Consider the following 26,576-nt stretch of genomic DNA (forward strand, 5'->3'; position numbering starts at 1 on the left):
CAAGTTTTTCATGGTTCATGCAGTGTGCCCCCACTTCAGTTCTAATAAAACTGATGTCAGGACAACAGAAAGCTTTGTGTGTTCTACATTTTGCGCAGTGAGGGTCAGTAATAACTGTTCAGTGTGATTTTTGTACTAGGTATTGTGTGGATCCTCCTACAGCACAGAGCATTAGACGATGGCGTGAACAGTTCCGAGAAACAGTTTGTTTGTGTAAAGGCAAATCGCCGGGCCGTCCACGAGTGTCTGACACAGATGTCTAACGCATACACCGTAGTTTCAAAAGGAATTGTGCAGAAATCCATTTACCATGTGGCTCGACAGTTCAACATGCCCCCAATGTTCATCTGGCATGTGTTGTGTTGACTTTTACACATGAAACCGTACAAAATTCAGCTGCTGCAAGCTCTTCCTGAAGGTGACAAACAACAACGTGTGGAGTTCTGTAATTTTGTTCTTGGCAAGATGGAGGATGACGGTTTTCTTCACGCTTAGTGTTTAGTGATGAGGCAACATTCCATTTAAATGGACAGGTGAACAGTCATAATGTGAGAATATGGGGTATGGAACAACCACATGAAATTCTACAACATTAGAGGAACTCTCCAAAATTTAATGTGTTTAGTGCAGTTTTACAGGAAAAGGTATATGGTCCAGTTTCCTTTTCTGAGAACACTGTTACAGGAAGCACATACCTTGATAAGCTTGGAAACTTTCTTTTCCCACAGTTGGAGACTGAGTCGAACAACTTCATTTACCAACAGGATGGGGCACTGCCACACTGGCCACTGAAAGTGTGGGAATTTTGAAATCTGAGGATTACTGAACGATGGATCACTTGTACTGGAGCAGATGATTCAGCTTTACATTACTGGCCTCCAAGGTCAACAGACCTGATTGTATGTAACTATTTCTTGTGGAGATTTATGAAAGACTGTTTATGTGCCTCTGTTACCAACAACAATAAATGAACTGAGACAGTGCACAGCAGCAGCAGCTGTGGAAGCTGTAACTCAAGACATGCTGGCTGCAGTATTGGAACAATTTGAATACTTCATTGACACATGCTGTGCATCTCAATGGGGGGAATATTGAACACCTACGAAGGGGTATGAAAAAAAAGCTTTTTGAGTTTCCCATTCCATCAAAAAACAAAATTCATTGTATATGTTAATTAGTTTCAGAACATAGATGTGCCAAATCGGATGATTCTTTTTGATACACCCTGTTCTGTATCCTCCCAAGTATATCTCATGAGATTGCTCTGAAGATGAAATTAATGAAATTAGAGCATACACAGTGGCTTAAATCAGTCTTCCCGCAAACTATACATGAATGGAACAGCAAAAGAGGAAAGTGACACTGTTACACAAAGCACCCTTTATTACACACTGTAAGGTTGCTTGCAGAGTATAGGTATTATCAAGAAACAAGTGAACATTCACCTGAAGTCATTTCTTCTTCCGACTAAGAGAGCTTGGCATCGGCAGGAAACGAAGCACTAGCACCATGAACTGTTCAGATTTTTACTGGTTCAGACCTTCTGACTAGGGTGCCCATGGCTCAAGAAAGTTGACCACATAACACTTGCAAACATTATTTGAAGATCACCGCTATGTCAGAATCATTTTTTGTCAATTACATCAGTGTTCTCTCCACGAACATTGTTTCATAAAGTGTAAATTGCAAGAAAGTTATAAACATGTTATTCAAAACCCTGTGTGAATTAACATTATGAAAACAGAAAATTTGACAGGAGCAATAAAAATGTAATTATACATTACATTCACTGAATTACTGGTTCAGGTCCCCCCCCCTCCCCCTCCCCATCCCCCTCCCCATCCCCCTCCCCAAGAATCCTCAACTGCTCACATTGAAATAACTTTCAGTGATTATCTGATTTGGATTTACTCTGAAATGTCTGTTTCTTTGATTATATTGAATTGAAATCCACGGTTTGTTCACCTTCATTTCTTTGACCAAATGAAGTGGTGTAGTTTTTCTGTTGTTGCCAATCATTGTACATTCTGAGCCTGTGCTCCATTTGTAATGAGCTCATCATCAACCAGACATGAAATTCTAATCATGCATCTGTGTTCCTTCATCATTGTTTGAGCATAAGTCTAGCAAGAAAATTGGTCTGAAACCTTGTTCCTCTTGCATCATTCTTCATTATTGTAATTGCTGTAATGGTGTCCATCAGTGAGAAGTTGAATGTTAAATTCTTTTCTTTTTTGTGTGAAAAATTGTTGCTGCCATGCTCAGTGAAAATGGAAATAGTAGGATGCCATAATTGCTTAAGAGTTTCGATCAGTCATTACAGACGCTCCCATGTGGTTGTTGAACTTGTCACGGAACCCACAAATCAATGTAAATAGCTGTGTCCTCCAACTTTATGAAGCAAACTAGAGAAGTAGTAAAGCAATTATCAAAGTTCAGTATTAGTTCAAGCTTTGTTGATGCAAGTTTTCTGTTTCTGTTAACCTTTTCCAGAGGATACCATCATATTCCATATACATTTGCTTAGCTGAGTAGTCCCCTTTGGATCAGAGATGAATTTCCCACCAAAACTGAAGATACATTTGTCACCTTACTGTCAGAGAATGCTCGTCCATGCAGATCAAAAATAGAAGAGGTTAATATGATACTAGCAAACTGTACGAGCATCTGTGGTTAGGTCCCATAATTATTATCTCTTATTTGAAGGTTATAATGCTCAGAGACCATTAGGAACAGAAAGTTGTTTGAAACCAAAAGTGAATAGCAATGAAATCCTAAATTCAGATTAATATTTTTATGATAAGGATGGGTTAGTTGCCATTGGTGGTGGTGTGTTTATTTCAGTAAAGAATGCAATAATAACTAATGAGAGTAACATGGATTCAGAGTATGAATTAATCTTGGTGAAGTTAAGCATCAAAGGTGGGTCAAAAATTGTTCTTAGACGCTTTCATAGACCACCTGTGTTGGAGACTATAAAGGTTGAACACTTTAGAGAGAACCTTTAGAATTTTGTGAATGTTTCCCGGTCAGACTGTTCAACTCACCCAGGTATAGATTTGGAGAGTCATGCTGTCAAAACTGATGCCAGAGACAGAGATTTGTGCACCTTTATTCTGAATATGTTGTCCAAAAATTACTTTGAGCAGATAAGATAGAGAATCAACTTGTGAAGGTTATGTCTTATATCTCCTAGCAACAAACAGACCTAAACTTCTCAAATTATTTGATGTAGAGGAGGGTATCAGTGATCATAAGGCTGTGACAGCATCTATGACTACAGGTATTACAAGGAATGTTAAGAAAGATGGGAAAATATTTCTACTCTGAAAAAGTGACAGGATATAAATTACAGAGTATCTGAGTAGATAACATCAAATATTCAATGCTGAAGATGATGAAGTGGGGCAAAAATGGAAAAAAAAAAAAAAAATCTCGTTCACTATGCCTTAGACTAGTTGTTTAATAGCCATATTAGAAAACTGCTATGAAAACTAAGAGGTTCAAGAGAGTGATGAAGTAAGTGAATGTTAGTATGAGGAGAGCAATGGGGGAAGTGTTCAGTGACTCAGATTTTGTCAACCGATCTGACTAAAAACCCCAAACAAAAATGAGTACGTAGTTTGAAGTCATCTGTCCTCTCACTCACCAGCCATAATAGTACTGAAACAGAAAATGACACAGAAAAGGCCAAAATATGGAATTCGGTCTTCCGGAACTGTTTAACTGTGGAAGAGTGTAATATAGTGCTTTCTTTCAGTTACTGTACGGACATCGAAATGGCAGAAATTGAGATGGTTGATCATATAGAAAAGAAAGTACAATTACTTAGTAATGGAAAGGCAAAGAACTTGCTCCCTTCTAGCACCAGTTCATTGTATTTCGCTGGAGTGATGAAGCGTACCTAATGACAGGAAAAAGTGCAGGTTGTTCCTGTTCTCAAGGAGGGTTATAGGACAGATGCGTGCGACTGTTTTACGAGTGTACCATGAATATCAGGAATCTGGTAAACATCAAATCTCTGATGTTGCTGTGGCCGGAAAAACATCCTGCAAGAACAGGACCAACGATGACTGAACAGAATCGTCTAGCATGACAGAAGTGCAACCCTTCTGCAAATTTTTTGCAGATTTCAGTGCAGGGCGATCAACAAGTTTCAGCGTGTGAACAATTCAACGAAAAACATCATCGTTATGGACTTCCAGAGCTGAAGGTCCACTCGTGTACCCTTGATGAGAGCATGGCACAAAGTTTTACACCTTGCCTGGGCCCATCAACTGCGACATTGGACTGTTGATGACTGGAAACATGTTACCTGGTCAGACGAGTCTCGTTTCAGATTGTATCAAGCGGATGGACGTGTACGGGTATGGAGACAATATCATGAATCCATGGACCCTGCATGACAGCAGAGGACTGTTCAAGCTGCTGGAGGCTCTGTAATGGTGTGGGGCATGTGTAGTTGGAGTGATATGGTACCCCTGATATGTCTAGATATGACTCTGACAGGTGACATGTATGTAAGCATCCTGTCTGATCACCTACATCCATTCAAGTCCATTGTGCATTCTGATGGGCTTGGAAAATTCCAGCAGGACAATGCAACATCCCACACATCCAGAATTGCAACAGAGTGACTCCAGGAAACTCTTCTAAGTTTAAACACTTCCGATGGCTACCAAACTCCCCAGACATGAACATCATTGAGCATATTTGGGATGCCTTGCAACATGCTGTTCAGAAGAGATCTCCACCCCCCTGATACTCTTGGAGATTTATGGAAAGCCCTGCAGAATTCATGGTGTCAATTCCCTCCAGCACTACTTCAGACATTAGTCCATGCCCCATCGTGTTGCGGCACTTCTTCGCGCTCATGGGGGCCCTACACAATATTAGACAGGTGTACCAGTTTCTTTGGCTCTTCAGTGTAAATTATCTAATAGAAAGCGTTGGAAGTTCTTTAAATCTGTTTGCAGATGATGTGGTTGTGTATAAGAAGGGAAGAACACCAGAAGACAGTTACTATTTGCAGAAGGGCCAAAAAAAGGCTCTGGCAGTTGACCCTGAACGTAAATAAATGTAACATATTGCTCACACATAGGAAAAGTAATCCACTGCTATACAGCTACACTATTGATGACGAATTGCTGGGAACAGGAACTGCTGTTAAATATCCAGGAGTATCTATCCAGAGCAACAGTAAGTGGAATGACCACATAAAACAAATAGTAGGAAAATCAGATGCCAAGATGTTAAGGAAATGTATCTCATCCATGAAAGAAGTGGCTTACAAGGCACTTGTTGGCCGATTCTTGAGTGTTGTTATTCAGTATGAGACCCCTGCCAGACAGGACTGGTTGGGCGGGGGAGGGGGGACCAATAAAGATTGGCTTATGTCATCATGGGATCATTCTGTTTGTGTGAGAGTGTTACAGAGATGCACAACAAACCCCATTGCCAGATGTTACAAGAGAGGTGTGATGCATTACACAGAGATTTACTACTGAAATTTTGAGAGTACTTTCCCGGAAGAGTCAGGCAAAATATTACTTACTCCCGCATATTTCTCGGCAAAATGAAAAATTTCAAGAAATTGGAGCTAATACAGGGGCTCACCAACAATCGTTCTTTCTGTGCACCATTCACAAATGGAACAGGGAGGGAGAGATTTGTTAGAAGTACCCTCCACCACACACTGTTGGGTGACTTATGGAATACTGATGTAGATGTAGCACCATACCAGCATGTGCATTTTGACTAAGAAGTTGTATTTTATTTCTTAATATGTTTCAAATGAATGCTGTGGGATTTATATGAACCGTTGCTTCACAGAATATACATTGGTATAAATAGCTGGATTGTCATGAGTATTGATGATACTGGTAAACTGTTAATTGATCAGACCAATTTTTTGTATTAGTAAAGGTATAACTGTTAATGAAATCTGCATTTTCCATGGCAGTATTTTGAATTATTTATTTCTTGAAACTTCCTGGCAGATTAAAACTGTGTGCTGGACCGAGACTCGAAATCGGGACCTTTGCCTTTCGTGGGCAAGTGCTCTACCATCTGAACTACCCAAGCACGACTCATGATCCGTCATCACAGCTCTGCAATATCCTTTCTTCCAGGAGTGCAAGTTCTGCAAGGTTCGCAGAAGAGCTTATGTGAAGTTTGGAAGGTAGGAGATGAGGTACTGGCAGAATTGAAGCTGTGATGAAGGGTCGTGAGTCGTGCTTGGGTAGCTCAGATGGTAGAGCACTTGCCCATCAAAGGCAAAGGTTCCGAGTTCGAGTCTTGGTCCAGAACACAGTTTTAATCTGCCAGGAAGTTTCATATCAGCGCACACTCTGCTGCAGAGTGAAAATCTCATTCTATTTATTTCTTGTTTGTACACATACAGAAAGATGTTGACAGTCTTTGGTGGGTTTTCCATTAGTATTTCACACACACAGCATTGTGTCTGGCTGAAGATATTTTTTTCCTGCATTATTTGCATCCCTTTCTCATCTTTCTTTTCCACGTCCCCTTCCATCTCCTCCTCCTCCTCCTCCTCCTACTACTACTACTACTACTACTACTACTGCTGTTGCTGCTACCACCACCACCACCACCACCACCACCACTTGCTAGTACTAGCCCTCTTTGTCTTGCTCTTCCCTCTTTTCACATTCCGTGTACAGTTGTTGTGACAGATTAATGATTTTCTGAATGCTTCTGTATAAACCCCAGTCTCTGTAATTTTATCACTATGAAATTTTTGTGGACATAACAACCTTTTACACAAGAAGTAGATGCAAATCTTTTCCAGAATGCTACTGGATTTTAATAAGTGTATCTCTAAAGCTATTGGACCTACTATTGTAACCATACACACCCATAAATAATTATGCATGTAGAAGAAAATTCACTTGAATGACAAAACGGTTTTGAAGTTCCATACAAAGTCAAAGTGCAATGCCAGGCCGAATCTAATTACATAAAGAGAGTCCTGAGAGCAGAGTCAAGTGAGTGCGTGAACAAACCATAACAGAACAAGAATGAGTGTTCTCTGCTTTGGGATTACATCAGATAACTTGTTACTCCCTCTCTCGAGGTGGTGCTGTGGGCACTGACCTCAATGTAAAGCTGCCTTTGCTGTTTTACTGTTCTGTTGCCTGGCGGATGGACCTGAGCCACCTGGCACGGATCCTGGTGAATGGAATCATAATGATGTGAGCCGGCGCCTTGTGTTCCATTATGGTGGTGGCTCGTGAAGTGCTGGTAAGACATAAGTGGTAACATGAGGTTCTACCACAATCCTCTTCCCTTGGTGGGGTGACTGTGAGATGATGCAATCGTGGTGTCCCTCTCCACAACACAGATTCTGCCACTTGGCACCCAGCAAAGCAACACCCTTCTCCTGGGCACTGTCGAGAAGCGCCCTCAGTCAGGCAGAAGCTGTTCGTTGGCAGCCACCAAGAGCAGGACTGAAAATTGTGCTGGTGGTGATGGTTCCACCGCAGGTGGATGCCCACGAGTTTAACCCAAGCCGCTTGGGAATGCTGGACCTGGATCCTTGGGGATGTCTGGAAACTCAGGGACAGGAACCAGAAGTGGCTGATACGGCACCTGCTGACAATCTGGTGTCATTGTTTGCCATTGAACCTCACCCAGACCTGGCTCCTGACACGTGTGCGTAGGGTTGGAATTAACATTGGAGGAGGGTGACGTTGGCAAGCTCAAGAGATGCGCGAGGACAACGGAGGCTGGTCCCCCAACCGTTGGGGGGAGTTTACTGCAATGGTGGGCCACCAGCCTGTTCACCATCTGCAGTGTGAAGATTCTCTGACCCTATTGGCTATGGATGACTGCCAGAATCCACTGCTCGTTATGATAAAAAGTGTGAGCCCAAACAGAGGCTCATGGCATGTATTGCGGCAACGTAAGTGCCCAGAGAGGGTGTATGACAGGCATCAGGTGGTTCAGCACCATGCACGGCTGGCACCCATGTAACAGTTCTGCCAGGCTCTTCTTGCCAGTCATTCTGGAGCTGTAAGTACTGAGATGATGTGTGATCGTGTCTTCCACCATGGTGTCTCCTATGAACTCCCTATATCTATCTCTTGACAGTCCATATGTGGCATTCTGCGTCCCTGTTTGACAGAGGATAGGAAGGGGGTAGTCTGATGTGGTGGATACCATGTTACGCACAAAAATGTTGAAGTCTGTGAAGTAAACTGTGGACCATTGTTTGTCACCAGGTGCAGGGTAGGCCTTCCATAGTGGAGATCGTGGTGAAGGCCCACACCGTTGATTCTGCTCTTGTGGAAAGGCACTTTCTAATGTATAGAAACCAAATGTAGGCAGCTGTGACAGACAACCAATAAGTGTCCAGAAATGGGCCTGCAAAATCTAGGTGGACGTGCTCATGTCTCTGTGAAGCCTCTGGCTATGGTGATTAACTTTGCCCTGTGGTGGTGTGTTGACCTGCACATTTAGGACAGGCAGCAATTAAATGTTCAATCTCTGTTCTGTGGCCAGTAGACGTGTTGGCAAACATACCAGAACGACCAGTTGCAGCCCAGCAAGTTCTGCTGACAACAAAATGACACCATCGACGAGGGTCAGTGCATGGTAAGAATACTATTCTCTTTCGCTACAGAGAGTAACATTTGTCATGGCAGATCATAGAAGAAAATATTAATATAGCATTAACTTCAGGAGTGTCTATGGAAAGTGAAGTATCCTGAACTTTCAACACTTCTACAAGAAACACATGACCATGTAGTTCATCCTCTGTATATAAGAATATAATTAATTCAACACACATGGTCTTTGCTGACCTTCGAAAGAAAGAAGTAATCAACATTGTAACTCTTTCCTAACAGGAAAATATGTTCAAAAATAAATGCAATTACTTGGAACAACAGAAGGAAGGCTTTCACATTCAGAGTTTGCTCTCTACTAAAGTGCGCGTCATTTATGACGGTGGCCGAGTTTAGGTTCGTTCTGCGCATCTGACGTCACAAAACACAGTCAGGCAATGAACAGAGAACAACGTTGCCAGAACTCAACTGCAGTACAGAGCACGGACAACAGTTTTAGAAACGTTCAGTCATAAATAAAGTAATTGAACAAAAGCAATGTCTTGATAGCAGACTTTTTTTTTATAGAAAGTTTGGAAAAAGCATTATTTATACCAATTGCTTCATATTCTATTAATTAATTAAACCAAACAAGCAATAAGCCTCCTAATTCAGGTGATAGCAAGGAAAGGTGTTTGTATCATTTTCACTAACCACGTTTTCGCAATAAAGAACAGCGGTAATTGTTTATTTCCTATTGTACTTCGACGAAACGTGAGTAATTCATAGTCATACCAACAGTTTTTGTCAGTATTTTGCATGTATTTTTAAGTCCTCCAGGAGTAGTGTTGAATGATGAGCTGCGTTAGCGTAACGGTTAAAGTGTATGGGTGCTAAGCGAAAGGTTCTGAGTTCAAACCTGGTTCGGTGCTTAATATTTTCTTTACTTTAAAACAATATCGAAGTGTCTTACTTCATGAATTTTATTCGTTTGAATGTAATTTTTTGAAATTTCTAGTGGCAACTAAAATCGACCATACGGAAAGTATACGCTATGGACTTTTACTTCTGCAAACTCTTCAAAATTTCGTGCAGTGGTTTACTACATGAAATGCTGCACAATAACTGCGTTGAACATCGAAACAAAATTAAGTCATTTATGGGGGGAAGGTATCAGTCATGAAGATGTGTAAAAATCAAATTTTTGGGCCAAATAGTTTTTGTGAAATTGAATGATAAAGTGTGTCAAAGCAGTCGAAAAACCATGTGTTCGCACAGGCGAGCAGTGTGATGATGACAAAATGGCGCACACCGCGGAATGCGGGGAGCGCGTCTCTGTAGCAGCGAAGGGGTTAATGCGGCCGTGGTAGTTTTACTTCATAAACTGCGCTCTCCCCCCTGAACGTAAGTTTGCGAACTATACTATGGCGCTGCTTCTCTTGGTGTATACAGCTGGCAACGCAGCAATCTGCCGCGTCTGGGCAGGCATGCGCGAACCGCCAAGATAAAAGAATTGAACTATAGTTGATTATCAAATGTTGAAGTCCTTGCTATCTTTGAGCAGAGCACATTGGAACAGATTAACACTTACGTTATGGTGTGTACGAGTTCACAGTTTCTACAGTCTCACCAAGTAAGTTTGATTGAATACCAGCAGGCCCTTGAGCAGGTTTTGAGGTTCCTTGGTGGTGATCGCAGTGTGCGGTCGTCTGTGCTGGATCTAAAATAGACTTCCCCCCTTGGCTGGCTGAGTCATAACTGCCATATTGTTGTGGACGATCCTAAATACGTGCACGGCACAGGTACACTTCTTCCTGATTGGCTGCCCATGACATTGGTGGATGCAGCAGAAGGTTCGTGGCTCTTGGTGGTTTATATGCTCGGTGTACACGAAGGTCCTCTGCACGTCGCATGGTGTCCGTTGTCGTGTAGTTGGAAGGGCTAAGCTGGTCACCAATTTGATGGTGGCATGTTGCCGTGTAGTGTCGGCATGTGATGGCTTTTACGGAATGACAAAAAGTTTCCAGACTAGTCTCATTTATAAATGATAATAATGCTCACATAATATTAAGGACAGGAAGCTGGCTTAAGCCAGACGTAAATAGCAGTGAAACTCTAAGTTTAAATTGGAATGTATATTGCAAACTTTGGTTGAACACCAGAGGCTTACATGTGTTTATAACTGCAAAACATGAGAATATTTAGTGAATTTAGTATGGCTTTGGAAAGTGAAGTAAGTGTTAAATAAGATCAAACATTGTCATCAGATGCTTTTATAGCCTTCCCTGCCTCAAGAACAGTTCTGGTAGAACATCTGAAAAAATTCACAAATTTTATTGTTTGTTGCATAGTATGAGGTGGAGATCCCAACTTAGCCACTATAGACTGAGAGACTGAAGTGATTTGAGGTGGGCAATAGCAACATAGTATCATGTAAAATTGTTCTAAATGCCTTATCGAAAAATTATGTTGAGCAGTTAATCAGAGAATTGACATGTGAAGACACTATATTAAATCTCCTGACCACCATCAGGCCTGAACATATAGAGTCTGTTATCTTAGAACAGGGAATTGGTGGTTATAAGGTCACCATGAGAGACAGATGCAGATTTCAGAGTGGTCAATGTGAAAAATTCATCTCTAGGACCAAAAATGTTGAACATCAATGGACAGAGTTTGAGAGTATTGTACAGTACATCTTAGGCAGGTATATGCTGAGCAAATTGTGAGGGATCGCAAAGATCTGGTGTGGTTCAACAGCCAAAAACCTGGTGTGGTTCAACAGCTGTGTTAGCAAGCTTCTATGAAAGCATAGTGTGTCACCACAAATTTAAATGTATCCATAACCTCACAGACAAACAAGAACTGAATGAAATTAATGTAAGGAAATACATGTTCAAGCATTCAATGAATTCAAAAGTAAAATTCTGTCTGTTGACTTAACAGAAAATCCTAAGAAGTTATGGTCTTACATTAAATCAGTGAACAGATCAAAGCCAGGCACTTTGTCACCACAGTGGCACTGAAACAGAGAATGACATAGAAGAGACTGAAATACTGCCTTTTTCCAAAACTTTTCACAGAGGAAGATCACACTGTAGTTCCTCCTTCAAATTGTCACACAAATGACAAAATGACGGAAATTGACATAAGAGGCCAAGGGATAGAAAAGAAACTGTAATCGCTCATCAGTGGAAAGACTACTGGATTTGATTAGATACTGATATGATTTTGCATAAGTAAGCAAAAGAACGTGCTCCTAATATAACAGTAGTAGGTTGCTGGAGGAGCAAAGCGTCCCTAGTGATTGGAAAGGAGTGCAGGTCATTCTTGTTTTCAAGATAGGTAATTGAACAAGTGCACAAAACATCAGTCTGTTGTTATAGAATTTTGGATCATGTTTTGCACTCAAGTATTATGAAATTTCTGAAGACTGAAGATCTCCTGTAGGAATCAACATGGGCTCCAAAAGCGATGATCATGTGAAATCCAGCCCACTCTGTTTGTTCGTAAGACCCAGAAAGTAGTGGATAACATTGCTTAAGTTGATGCCATAGTCGTTGACTTCTGGAAGGCATTCAATACAGTACTGAACTGCTGCCTGATGAACGGAAAGAGAGGGTATGGAATATCATACCAGTATGTAGATTCAAGTGTCATGCCACAGACAGTGTTGCAAATGTTTTCTTTATTCAGTTTCCTAAAACCAAACAAGAGAGTGATACAGAAATTTCACATGGGACAGTAGTGAGAACTGAACCCAAATAAGTACTTGTGCACTATCATGTACACCATGGGATCAATTGACATGAACTGCATATGGCAGCTGTCCAGCCAACAGCTTTTTTGGTTAACTGAAGTGCTAATTAACTCAGAAACTGCACAGTGTATCATATTTTTTTCTTAAGTCATTTCTGTGGAAAACCTACGCAGCAACAACCGTGCAGGCTTTTCAGTCTAACTTTGGAAGTCCCGTCAGACTACTAGCAGATGATACTGTTATACATGGTGAAGTCCAACAGTGGAAAATTGCAATGAAATGCAGAAGACCCGCAGAGTATCCGATGCTTGATGCAGAATTGACAGTTAACTCTCAATATAAACAAATGTAATGTATTGTACATAAATTGGCAGAAATATACATGATTATATGCTTACACAATTATAAAACAACCTCCGGAAGCAGTCATACCCATAAAATGTCAAGACTTATGCATACAGAGGTATTTAAAAGTGTAACAGTCACATAAAACTAATTACAAGTAAGGCAAATGCCAGACTGAGATTCATTGGAAGAATACTCAGGAAGTGTGGTCCATCAGCAAAGGAAGTAGCTTGTAAAACACTCATTCAACCAACGTTTGAATATTGCTTGTCAGTCTAGGATCCATACCAGATAGGACTGATAGAGGAAATGGAGAAGATCCAAAGAAGAGCCTTTCATTACACATTCTTTTGGTAAGTGCGAAAGCCCCATGGAGATCCTCAGCAAATTCCAATGGCAGATGCTGCAACAAAGGCATTCTGCATCACTATATGGTTTCTTTTTGTGTGTGACCCAAAAATGGCTACATGTCCTGTGGACAATGAATATACATCCCTTTTTTCTTTCCACTTCATTGCCAAGAAAATTCCTTTGTCTGTATGGAATTTCACCCTTCTTTAATTTAGCTGTAACCAAATCTTTATGCGTCAACTTTCTGGTTTTATTTACAGTCCCTACAGCACCAGTAGCTTCACAAGATAACTGCTCAAAGAGTTTTGGATTAGAATAGAATCTGTCTAAACAAACAGTGTGTTCTTTGTTCAAGCAATTGGTGCTAGACAGCAACTTCATAATAACTGCTGGTGATGAATTGTCATTGTCGTGTTTTTAACACTAAACTTAGACATTTACAATGTAGCCACTCTTAGCTTCAGTGAGCATGTGTAATTCAGTCCATACTTAGTTTATTCTGTATGTAAATATGAAAACTGACATGACCACTAAATGGCCATATGCCTTCATCAATAGTCAATTTTTACAAAAGGATGATAAGCTTGCATGCATCGCTCTTTCAAATTATTATAGTAAGGACACATTGTGAAACGTAGATGAAGGCCTTCTTCTGCTGGTTTCTTTTGGTCAAGAGTTATAAACGATATGAAGACATCACAATATCTCCGTGAAATGTAAATGATTCATTATATGTGGACAAAAATTACAACTGACTGTTATTAGTGCTCCAGTAATTCGATAATTTTGGCCTACGTGACATGAACATATGAAACACAATGCCCAAGAAGCATCTAGTTTTAGCAAGAGAAACTGGCATCCAGGAACTGTGTACTGAATGGGATTTTGGGTCATTTTTCCTACACTTTCTTTGAATTGTTTGTGATGTATAGAGATTTGTTTGCGACTTCGGTCATTTTATGTCATCATCAGTTATGAATACATCTGTTCCACTGATTTTGATATTTGATTTGGCAATCACACTGAAATTGCTATTTACAGTTGTGAATGTATTATTATTTTTGTGTGTTGCCACTATTATTGATTTTGTAACCTGTGAATGCCTCACAAGTATAATTATTTGAGAGTTGGATTGCAGTCTTTGAACCCCAAAGATGTATCATATGTCAAGCACTGGTGAATTCTTAATTTTTCTGTAATAATTAAATCATCACGACCTCAGACACTGTATTGTAACATTATTAATTTAAATGTTGTATGATAATTCTCTTGAAAGTCACATTGTCTAGTTTACGAGTTCTTCTCATTCATTATTTTTTCATTATTCTTCTTCACCTGATACCAGAAAGCAGCCGTTATTTTACGCCACCTTTGTTTTATTTTCTTTTTATACTGCAGTCCAATTAGAATTACTCAACAATTGACATCTTTCACTATTGCAACATCAACTGCTTTTCAGTTAAAGGCGATATGCAGGTACGACGTTTCACTTCACCAGTGCTGAGTGTTACATTTAAGGTGGAGCAGTGTTGGAAGTGGCTACCATCAAGTAAGGCAGGAACGTGAGATTCTCTGTCAACAGCTGATTTAAGTAACCAGTGACTGAATTTCGGCAAATGACATGTTTTGTAGCCCAGTACTTACTCTCGTGTCATGACCTAATCACAACCTCATGATATGCCACGTACCCTGAAAGCAGCAGACAGCAAATTGTAGCAGTAATATTTATCACACTCAATATGTTCACAGTGAATAAAGCTGACCTCTATGAACAATTACCATTTCTGCCCAGAAAACAACATGTAACTTCTTGTTTTAATTGGTTACCTGAAACTTTCCTCACATTGGCTACACAAGCCGACGGGTTACCGATTGATGAGCAGTCTTGATTGGCCCTCAGTTACAGGCTATAGATGACATGTGCCAATTACAAACAAAAAAAAGAAAACAGAGTCAAAATATGAGAGCAAATAAAAAGTCAATATGATGGCAGAAATGATTTAATAAAAAATAAAAAACAGCATTTAAGCCAGTTAATCAAGTAGTCAATGTGATAAAGATTTCAAAGTATGTACCCCTTTGTTGTGCACTGTTCTACTTGTGCTGATTTAGGACCAGTTGTATTGATGATCTACTGCCTTCAGAAACTCTGGCTTGATGCAATGTCGTGTGAAGCTTATCTACCGTAGGCTGATCTCTCTGAATATGTGATCCAAATTGCATCTTTGGCAGAAAGTCAGACAAGGAATTGGAAATGAACTGACTTTTTGCTGTGGCAGTGTGGCAACAGTGAACAGGTCATCTGTGAAGTTGAGTGCCCTGATTGGAGGAAGGTAGAGCAATGCATGAAGTGTCAACTGTCAAGTAATTTTAATCAACTCTAGTAGACTTTCACTTTTTTCTGTTCCAGTCTTCACCTTATCCCCTCTTCTTTCTCTATTTATTAGATTCTTATGCAGTTTGACTGTTTCTTTAGGGTTTTCATATTATACTCCATAAAATATTATGTTTGTTGACTCATTGGAGACAGCTGGATAATCTTTACAGTCAACTGAAACTTGTTTCACACTTTCCGCCTCCTTTCCTCCGGTTCTCTTCTTAAACCCCCAGGCAAGGGAGTGAAAGACAGTGAACTCAGATTTTATGGGAAGTTGTGTTCAAACCTCTGTCTGGGCATTCTATGATTTAGGGCTTTCAATGTAAAGCTTTCCTCAGCTGAAAGATTGCTTTGAACACCAAACGGTTTTATTAGGCATAACTCTCTTGGAGGCTATACACTGTTACCCAGCCATATGTGTGACAATATTTATTTTAGTATGAATTTCTAACCATAGTGGAATTTTAAAGTGTTTTTCATGTGTACAAATCATTACCCAAGATGAAAGGAACTATAAGTAACAGAGAACACTCCAGGACTGGCTGGGAATTGAATCCAAAACACCTTTGTATTTACAATGTGACACGAGACTGTTTCCTCAAATTACTTTTGTTGGATGCCAGGAAGTTCCCTAACGAGACTATGACTGTTAAGTTCTCCCAGTCTTGTCCAATTTGGCCTCAGGCTGGGGCTATGAAACTCCAGATTTACTATATTTTTTTCCTTCATTATCATTGTCATCTAATGATTTTAATTTCAAACCTAATTTTGGAAGTGACTAGTCAGTTGACTGGTGTTTTTCTTTAGCTTCTTATTTTACTATCCTCTGTAGCTCCAAAAGGAGCAGCCTTTTATCCTAAGATTTTATATTTACTGGAAACTTTATGCAACTGCTTTAAGTTCATTTTGTTCTACCATCTCTCCCTGAATCCAAGAAAGAATGCATCATTATCTAAACATCTAGTGCTCTATGAGATGAGTAGGCAGTCTTACAGCTAATTTGATGTTTGAAATCTCTTCTTACCATTTGACATCAGGTTAATAGGTAGAACCAAATTTAGTGAACACTTAAACTTCTGTCTTTGTCTGTTAACCAGCATCCAATTTATAAGTAGAAGTTTTTACTTTTCCCTCTTTTATTCATTTACCATGTGCTATGTAAACATTTTTCAGTTTTTATTGGACTTAATTTAGTGTAGAACTATTCTTTATAGGCGAATAAAAAGTGTTGTTAGAAGTCAAAACATTAATTAGCTTTGTAATGAAAGAATTATTTGCAAAAATGAGAGGAGTTACTGACATAAAAGCAAATTTAAGAAGCTCCTTTCGTTAGGTTTTGACTTCCCATAATTCCATTTTAAGATATATAATACAGTGAGAGATCTTTTATGAAGAAACTATTGCAAAAAATACATATGTGGCGACAGTGTAAACTAAAATTAATTAAAAATCTTCCTTATTAGAAAGGAATTTAATATGGAAGAAATAAAACTTTGTTTTTGTAATTCTGAACATATATCTTCTTTTGTGCTGTTTTAACACAGCTCAAAGAGGATACCAGTTGATAGGGAATATCCTAAGGCATCAAGAAATCGTCAGTTTGGTAATAAAAGAAAGTGTGTGTGGGGGGGAGGTAGGGGTGATTTTAGAGGAAGAACAGAACTTGAATAGTGTAAACAGGTTCAAATAAATGTAAATCGCAGTAATCATGCACAAATAAAGAGGCTTGCACACAACAGATTAGTGTGGAGAGCTGCATCAAACAATTCTTTGGATTGAAGACCATAACACCATTTGCTCTTTCTCAGTGATAGCACTGGACAGAATTAAGATTAAAAAAGGGGGACAAAAACAAGCAAAGGAAGTGTTAAAACTCTTGTAAAAGTAAAATGTTAATCATCAGGGAAAAAGGGACCCACGCAGTAGGTCAATACTAGTCTTAGTAGTATTATGCCCCCCCCCCCCCCCCAACCCCCCACCCCCCCACCCACCACTCCCCCTCCCCATTTCTTCAGTGAAGAACCAATCCCTCTTTCCTCAATGAAGAAAGAACACACACAGTCTGAAAGTTAGTGTTACAGTGATCTACTTTAAATGTTCTATCAGGAGCGCTTGTAAATTTGCCGCATTAAGGTAAGGGCTCACTAACTGTTATGTCTCCTTGTACTTTTAACTTTTCTCCATTGAAGTTTCAAAATTTGATAATAAAGTAATTGTGTTGTTCTTCCTTTTCTATCTCACATAGCCATATAGTGTTATGTAACTTGTTTTCATTAAAAAAAGGCTAAGCTTAGTACAATTCTATGTTGGCTGATTCTCCTATATCTTTGTGGGACTTCATTTTCTAGTTAAAGAAATATGGAGTGCCTTAAGTACAGACCATGATGATGTGTAAAGAAACAGTGGAAGTAGGTTTGGTCCTCACCACGGTTTTGTTTTGCTTTTTGTTTCAGCTAGGAAGGCGCCCATAGGGGGTGGGCGTGACCGAGGGTCAGACAGTCGGAAGGAACCAGGAGAGACAGCACCCCCAAGTATTCATAGGCCTCCTCACCCACCTCCACTGATTGCTCCAGGTTCTATACCTACACCCACAACTGTGACTTTGCCACCTCCATTACATTCTGTTCCACCTCCTTCTGAATCAGAATTACACAAAGGAGCTCTTCATCTTGGACATTTGCAGCGTCTTCCTTACCCTCCAGGAGCACCACCACCTCCACCAGCACCACCACACCATCCCCGCCTGTCAACTTCTACACCTCCACATCATGTTTTACCACCACCAGTGCCACATTCAGCAGCTACTCCACCTCATCATCATACAGCATCTGCTACTCCACCCTCACATGTCCCAACCCACACACCACCACACCACTACATGTCTAGTCAACATCCACCGCCACACCAGCGTACAAATAGCCTCCCACCATCCCCTCAGCAGTTGCAACAGCAACATCAGCAGCAGCAGCAACCACCAACAGCCCCACTGCCACCAACCTCCTCACAGCAACAGCAGCTGCAAATTCCACATCTGCAACAGCAACAGCAGCCACAGCAGCAGCAGCAGCAACAACAACAACAACATCAACAGCAGCAGCAACACCAGCTCCAACAGCAGCACCAGTCACAACTACCCACCCTGTCACAGCAGCAGCAACAACAACAACCGCCGCAACAACAGCAGCAGCAGCAGCAGCAGCAGGTGCATCTACAACAACCATCCCAGCTACAGCCACAGGCACAGTTGCAATCTCAAGGACAGCAGCAGCAGCAGCAGCAACAACAACAACAACAACAACAACAACAAGTGCTTCAACAACTCAATCACCAGCACCAACATTCACAGCAGCCTACAAAAAATATCCGAGAAGTTCCGAATACTGTACCCGCATTCGTGAGGCCTTTTGAAGACAGTTTTCCCCAGCAGCATAGTTCGAGCAAAAGACTCATCCCACCATCTCAGCCTCCTGTTCCGCCAGCTTCCTTTCCATCGCCTGTGAAAGACAAAGTGATTCCTGAAACTCATAGTGTGTTACAAGTGCCAGAAACAAATGCAGCTCAGCCAGTAATTACCAAAAACCACCATGCTGTACAGTATCTTCATACAGTGTCTTCAGCAGGTAGTGTAAATCAAAATATCCCTGTTACAAGCAATGGTCTCAAATGTAACAACAGTCATGAAGATGTAAGGACTACTCACTTGCCATCGAAAGATGGCATTGTAAGTGGTTTACAGGTTCCCATTAGTGAGTGTAATGTCCAAAAGTCTGGTATTACATCAGTGAGATCTCAAAATACAATCTCTGGTCCTGACATTGTGAACTGCCAGAAGCCAGTTACTGTTGATAGTCATCAGCCACCTGGTTCGCAGCAGCAACAACAGCAGCAGCAGCAACACCAACAGCTACATCATCATCACCATCATCAGCAGCAGGTGCAGCCAATGCCACAGTCTCTAGGACAGTATCCTGTCCAACCAGCTGGTCCTGTGGTGGACAGAACTGCTTCAAATCAGCCACAGCATCACACATTCCTTCCACAACCAGTGTCTCAGCAAAATGTGCACCAGCAAGATCAGTCTGCATTCCAAATGCCATCAGGGACCCCAATACACTTGCAGCAGCAGCAACAACAACAACAACAACAACAACAACAACAGCAATTGCTGATTTCACAGCAACAACAGCAGCAGCAGCAGCAACAACAACAGCAACAGCAGCAGCAGCAGCAGCAGCAAACAATACAGTCAACTGCCCCACATGTGCAGCCACCTTCTCAACATAATTTGCAGCCACAGCAGCAGCAGCAGCAACAACAACAACAACAACAACAACAGCAGCAGCAGCAACAACAACAACAACAGCAGCAGCAGCAGCAACAACAACGACAAGAACAGCAGCAACATATTCTGCAGGTGCCACACCCTCCGCCCATAATTATTGTGCCTGATGCTGCCAAAGTATTAGCAGCAGCAAAGGATCCATCAGGGCCTATGTCAGTGTGGGATTACCATTATTGCAGCAAAAGCATTTCAAATCAGAAGGTAAGGAAATTGCAATTGAATAAAAACAAGTTTGTGCATGTCGTAATATTCCTCCTTAGTTTTTGCAGCTGTGTGATTACAAGTTCATACAGAAATACTAACTTACGCCTACTTGTGCCATTGTAAAAAGCTACACTTTTCAAATGCACATTCATGTAATCCAAATGTCTTCTAAAATATTGGCACTTACTAATTTAAGACAGATACACGTCTGCTAGCAAAATAACAGGTGTACCTGGTGGTCACAAAAAATAACATAATTATCGGGTTCAATGACACAGGATTCTTGCTCTTGCACAGAAGCAATAAACCAAAAGACTTAGATGGGAAAGAAGGCACAGCCCACTAATATACTTCTGACTACTGTGAAAATTTGTAAGAGTTTGGAAAGTCAAAAATAACTTAATACTTAAATGTCATAATTTTGCCTCGTGCTTCCCTCCCTGCTGATTCCGTTTCATTACTGTTACTACTACTTCTACTACCACTAGTATTATAAGCAACAACAGTTTTAATTAGAAGGGTTGGATTACTGTTTATAGTGATGTTACTTCTGACTTCCCTCTTATAAAGTTTTTACTCTGGGCCATTGTTTTAAGACATTACTTCTAATCCTTGGAGTCTCACATTTGATGCTTGGCATTTCCTTTATGTTTGCATTCTTTAAGTTTTTATTGGTTTCATTTGTGACCAACTTGGCCCATTTCTACTTCCAACATCTTCTGTTTCCTATTCGCTTTGAGTCAAGATTATTCAGGCTCATCAAATATACTTGTAAGAGTTTATTTTGGGTTAATTAGCCCATCAGCATTCTGGAAATAATATTGTACTTATTTTTCATGCACTTCCGTACCCATAAATGCAATTTGTAAATTTTTAAGTCCATGTGTAAACTGTGTAATAGCAAAGCCACATCACGTTAGGCCTGACAATGACTTACTAATATCTATAACACAAATAGCCAATAGTCATCTTAACGTTTGTACTGTGCATTAAGGAGAATTATTGCATCTCTCTGATCAGGCAGATTTATCGTTAAAGAAATTAATGTAATGTAGATGTGGATTTTGTGTGTACAGTTTTCTTGAAAGTCTGTGGTCCTGTCTAGAAAAAGAAAGTCTAAACACAATCATTTTAGTATGCAGATGTGAACATTCACAGTTGTCCCGGTGTTTCCATTGCATAGGTAGTTAGCAATATACATATCTTTTGGTGGCAAAAGGCCACTTATTAAATTGTATCTGTGTTAAATACAGCTCTTCCCATGAACTAACATATGCACCAAGTGTGTGTTAAAAACTGTCACCAGTGGCAAGTTACCAAAAAAGAAAACATTTTGGCTTTAAGTGTGTGTGTGTGTGTGTGTGTGTGTGTGTGTGTGTGTGTGTGTGTGTGTGTGCGCGTGCGAGAGAGAGAGAGAGAGAGAGAGAGAGAGAGAGAGAGAGAGAGAGAGAGAGAGGGGGGGGGAGAGGGAGGAGGGGGGGGGGATGTTTGCACTTGGATGGTCACTTTGATTTTTAAGTTACAGACTGGATTAGTGTGTAAGCTGGTACGCAGGTAACTGACAGTGGACTGTAAAACAAGATTCCCATTTCAATCCATATCCCACAACAAACTTTTTTGGTATGTAGGTAAGATACATTTAAGTGTTAGCTATATTCTACATTTTGTACTCATTAAATACACTCATGTTTGGAAAAAATGGAACACCTTTAATGACTAGAGATAGGGCATTCATATTCACAGGACATGTAGGTTAGTATATTCTACAGAAATGATTAGCTTTTCAGTCACCTTGGTTCAGCATAAGTCCAATTGGGCACAGGGTGCACCACAGGCCCTGGTAACTTGTTCCACACACAATGGCATCGACGCATATGAGGCGTGAATTGTGTCCTGTGTTACGGACATACATGCTGCCTGTACGTGGTTCCAAAGTTCATCTGTGGTAGTTGGGTCACAACGCTGCATCTGTTGTTTCACCATATCCCACATATTTTCGATTGGCGACATGTCTGGTGATCTAGTGGTCTAGGGCAAAATAATGATATCCTGTGACACCAAAAAGGCACATATTTGTGCAGAAACATGTAGTCATGCATTTTCTTGCTGAAAAATGGAGTCTGATGCGTTGATCAGGAAGGGTATGGCTTTGGGTCACAGGCTCTCATTCACATAGATCACACTGGTCACAGTGCCCTGGACACACACCAGCTGGGATTTGTGGTTGTGCCCAATAGCACCTCATACCATAAGTCCTTCTGTCGGTGCTGTATGTCTTGTGCAGATGCAGTCACTGCGATGCCACTCCCGCTGTCTGCAACAAACCGAGATGCGGCCATAATTTTCAACAAACAGAACCTGGATTCATTGAAAAATACTATCTGATGCCATTTCTGTCCCCTAGTGATGTCATTCAATACACCGTCGCTGTCTAGCGTGTTTCTGTACATTCGTCGAAGGTAGGCAGAGAAGAGGATGATTCGCATGTAACCCGTGCCGTAATGAATGGTGATGGACTGTTACTCCAGATAGTGTATGATATGTTAACATTGTTTCACTGTTGCACCAGAACTGAGGATGACACAGATCAGTCCTGCAATACCATTCGAGTGTGTTGGTCTTCTTGGGAGGTGGTCTGGGTGGTGCGACCTGACCCATCTCATTGTTTTCTATGGCCTTCCTGAACTATTTTATACACACCTGTTGCATTGCCAAAACACTTCGTACCACACAAGCACTAATTTCCCAGATGGATGCATCACATTCTCTCATGCCAATAATGTGCCCACTTTCAAACCTTGCTAATTTGACAGTGCGCTTCACTCGTACATCTATGAGGTGTCCTGCATGTCTGGTCAAGTAACACTCATCCATTACCTTTGGTTTATAGCGACTACAAGAGCTACAGGCACATTTTACTGGTAGGTCGTGTTGCGCCATGTTATCGTTGTCGACTTGGAACCTGAGAGTTGATGTCGTTCAAATGCTGATCATTTCTGCAGAACAGTACGTGTCCTGTGAATGTGAACATCCTGTTCCTAGTCATTCAAGATGTTCTGTTTTTTCTGAACATGAGTATAATATTAAGTGGGTCCCAGTTACAAAGAGACTGGTGTACTACTGAACATAGCAGTGGCATTAGGTGTGTGGGATGCGGTTACACATTGTTAAAAGTTTTTGATAAATGTGAATGTCGTGTACAACATTCCTTATCTTTGTACTCAAGTATAAGAAGTGTAAGTATCATCTGACAGGTGATCTGCAGTGTACTTTGTGTTTCAATGAAAGTATTGAAAAAGTTATTCATTTTATTTATTCAAAGCAGTTGCACATTATCTTTTACTGCACAGTGTGTGCATGTGTCAATTTGAGACGTTAAGCACGAAATGTGAATATAATCATAACATATATCTTTAATGTGAGAAAGCTATTTACAGTACTATTTTCCTATGCATTGCAAATGCCCTCTGAAGTGTAAATGCTTGGAGCTACTTACTAAAATGGGTTTGTTTTCACTTCTGCTCCCAAGTAGTGCCAGAACCTACCCAGGGAATTGCACGTACAAATTCAAATCTAAATGTAGTTTATTTATTTATTTATTTAAAATAAATCCACTTGCTTATGGAGACACAATCCTGTGAAATAAAGTGATTGGTTACTAGTATTTTTGTGTTCCAGTTAAAAGTTAGAAATCAAGGAACGTAAATAATGCAACTGTCCTCAGGCAAAACATATAAAATTTTGTTACAAGCTTCTTGTCTGTTGCTGTACATAGAGATTCCAGTAATACAGCTTCTGAAAATGTTGCCATTGCCCCACATGATCACGTGCAACTATACAGTCATGCATTATGTGCTGTTACATGTGACATTGCATGTAAGTCTTGTGCTATATAATTTCAAGGCCTCTGACAATTTTAGAAGCTGGGCCTTTTCTAGTGTTGGTGTGTTTGGTAAACTAGGCTCTTTAAGTAGAAGTCCAACTCCTGAGGAGAAATCCAAAAGTGCTACATGTGGTGACCAACATTATGTCATAGTGAAACTATACAAACACAGAAATTCTTAGTTACATATCATTTAGAAGCATAGGAGGACATTTTCTAGGCATCTAAAGTCTCTTGAAAAATGAAATCATTTAGTAACAAGCTGCTGCAGGTTGTGGATTCCTTACAAAAGATCACTTACTAAACTATGTCTGAAAAATCTCCTTAATTTTGTTGGTAGGTTTCAGCAGACTAATCTAGCATAATTAAGAAGTCAATCAATGGAAAATCTGGCAAGGGATGGCAACAGTATGAAAGGGTGGATGCTATGCACCACATAAGAGGCATTGAATGGCAGACTGACACAGTGGAAAAGACTGCTAGATTTTTTTCAACTATTAGACTGATACCTTCATCAGAAATAGATAATGAACATCACACACACACACACACACACACACACACACACACACACACTCACTCTCACTCACTCACTGTCATTTCCAGGGGCTAAGGTCTAACCGCACAGTTGGAGTTGGACTTTAGCACCCAGAAAGGACAGTGTCGTGTGTGTGTGTGTGTGTGTGTGTGTGTGTGTGTGTATATATAGAATTTTGTAGTTTACGTCTGATGAAACACTTATCTTGATAGCTGAATAATATCTAGCAGTGTTGTTCATTGTGTCTGTTTGTCTGTGGTAAGTAGCATCTACCATTTGCCATTGTTGCTGTTGTAAAATAAAAGGTCAGTCAGTCGATCAGAGATCAGACAAATGTGAAAGTGAAAAAGGTATTGCTAATCAGGGAAATTCTCCAGCATATCGATGAAGACAGAAGAAACAGAATGAGAAGAGAGTAGTGGGAACTCTGAAGTATAAGTCACTAAGAAATAACTGAGACAAATGTGCAGAGAAATTGAAAACCACACGACTGTGGCAAAAATTTACACTTTTGTACAGTATTTTTCCATCTGTCCTGCTTTTTATGAACCTGTCAAGTCGAATTAAGTGTTAACCAGTATCCTTTTCTGTTTAATTTTTTTAATAATTGGTTCATTTTTTTTCTTTTTAGCCCATTATGTTTTTGTTGCTGCCCTCTTCTGCTGTTTCTAATTTTTGACGTTTCCTGTTTCCCAGAGTCCACCCTTCACAACTTCCAGCTTTTGAACACACTAAACAAATTTCTTTCTTGTTTAGGTGGTTGTTCATTAGTAAATTTCTCTTATTTCTAAAGGCTTTTTTGCTCAGGACAGTATCCATTGTACTTCTGTTGTCATCTGTTACTGTGTTCTTCAGAATTCTCCTTTCCTAGCATTAGTATTCTGTGTGTTTCTTGTCTTAATGTTTGTCCTTACTTGTCTGTTAGATTAATCTGTATCATTATTTTAGTTTTGTTTGTGTTTATTTTCAGTTTATGGCTCCCCAAGATATCAGACACAACTTTTAATGTGTAGTCCATGTCCTTCTCAGAAAATGCTGACAAGGGAGGCCACACCTACTCATCATCACAGATTTTGTCCATATTTTTGGTATATGCAGGCCTTCACCATAAATGAAATTTGCAGCATTGGGAGCTCCAGATGGGCCAAACATTTAGAAAAATAATATTTCTGGCACAGATTGGGTGAGGCATGAGCATTTATGTTAGTGCGGTTTCCAGGCAGTGGTTAGCACAGCAGAAAGCTTACAGTACTGAAATCTGAGGCTCATAGGGTTGAGTCCTTATGTGGCAACTTTTTTCATAACTCACACTGGAGATAAACTGAAATAATTCTCAGTATATTGTATTTATTAATGTTTTCATAGAAGGCATGAAAAGAAAAGACAAAGGTAGTTTGGTCTTGCAAAAAAATTTCGAGGAAGAGATTTAATGCAAACACAAGAACTTTTTTTTATAAAATTAGATATTTTTATTATTTTACAGTTGATAGCTTATATGTGCCGGAGTGATAATTCATCGTAAAAACAATGGAAGCAATAATTGTCTCGGCATCTTGTACATGTTATAAATGCCACCTTTTTTACGATTACTCCATTGTTTTAAAGTTTCTGTAGGGAAACAGACATGATTTGCATTCATAGGAGGTCCTGTCTCATCAAATAGATTGGCAGCAAACCACTAAACCACACACAGTGAATCATTTCGCCAAGTATTGAGAACGATGGCTCATGGTGTACAATGGAATGTAATTTGATGCAGGATGCAGTCTCTTCATAGATCAAAATGAACCTAACAGAATACAAAGTCCTGTATGCTTTAATTACAATCCCTTCTTGAAATACTGTTTGCAGAGTCCATGTGGTTGCTGCAAGTACAATCCTTTCTTGGAAATTTACTTGCAGTCGCAAATTTTCCTTTGCCTTTCCTTTTCATGCATTCTATGGAAATATCAATGCATATAATGTATTGAGCATTATTTTAGTTTATTTGTAGTGTAAATGACTTAAAGAACTGAAAAAAGTTTCTGCATAAGGACTTGACTCCTGACTTTCGGATTGCTGTCCTTTAATTTTTCCGCTGTACCAACTGCTTACTGGAAACTACATTAACATAAATAGCTAACATCTCACCTGACCAACACCAAAAATGCTATTTATTTTCTAAATACTAGGCCATCTGGAGCCCCCGCTGCTGTCTCTTTCATTCCTA

At 40.1% G+C, this 26,576-nt stretch overlaps 1 protein-coding gene across 1 annotated transcript in view; it reads left to right on the top strand.

Annotated features, from left to right (window-relative positions):
• The window catches only part of LOC124803015, a 625,123-nt gene that overhangs the window by 554,598 nt on the left and 43,949 nt on the right, over positions 1-26,576 (top strand). The window contains exon 14 of the mRNA XM_047264121.1: positions 17,854-19,943. Within this exon, the coding sequence (XP_047120077.1) occupies positions 17,854-19,943 (2,090 nt within the window). The remainder of the gene's footprint in view (positions 1-17,853; positions 19,944-26,576) is intronic.

The sequence above is a fragment of the Schistocerca piceifrons genome, chromosome 6 (assembly GCF_021461385.2).
Source record: "Schistocerca piceifrons isolate TAMUIC-IGC-003096 chromosome 6, iqSchPice1.1, whole genome shotgun sequence".
NCBI classification, from domain to species: domain Eukaryota; kingdom Metazoa; phylum Arthropoda; class Insecta; order Orthoptera; family Acrididae; genus Schistocerca; species Schistocerca piceifrons.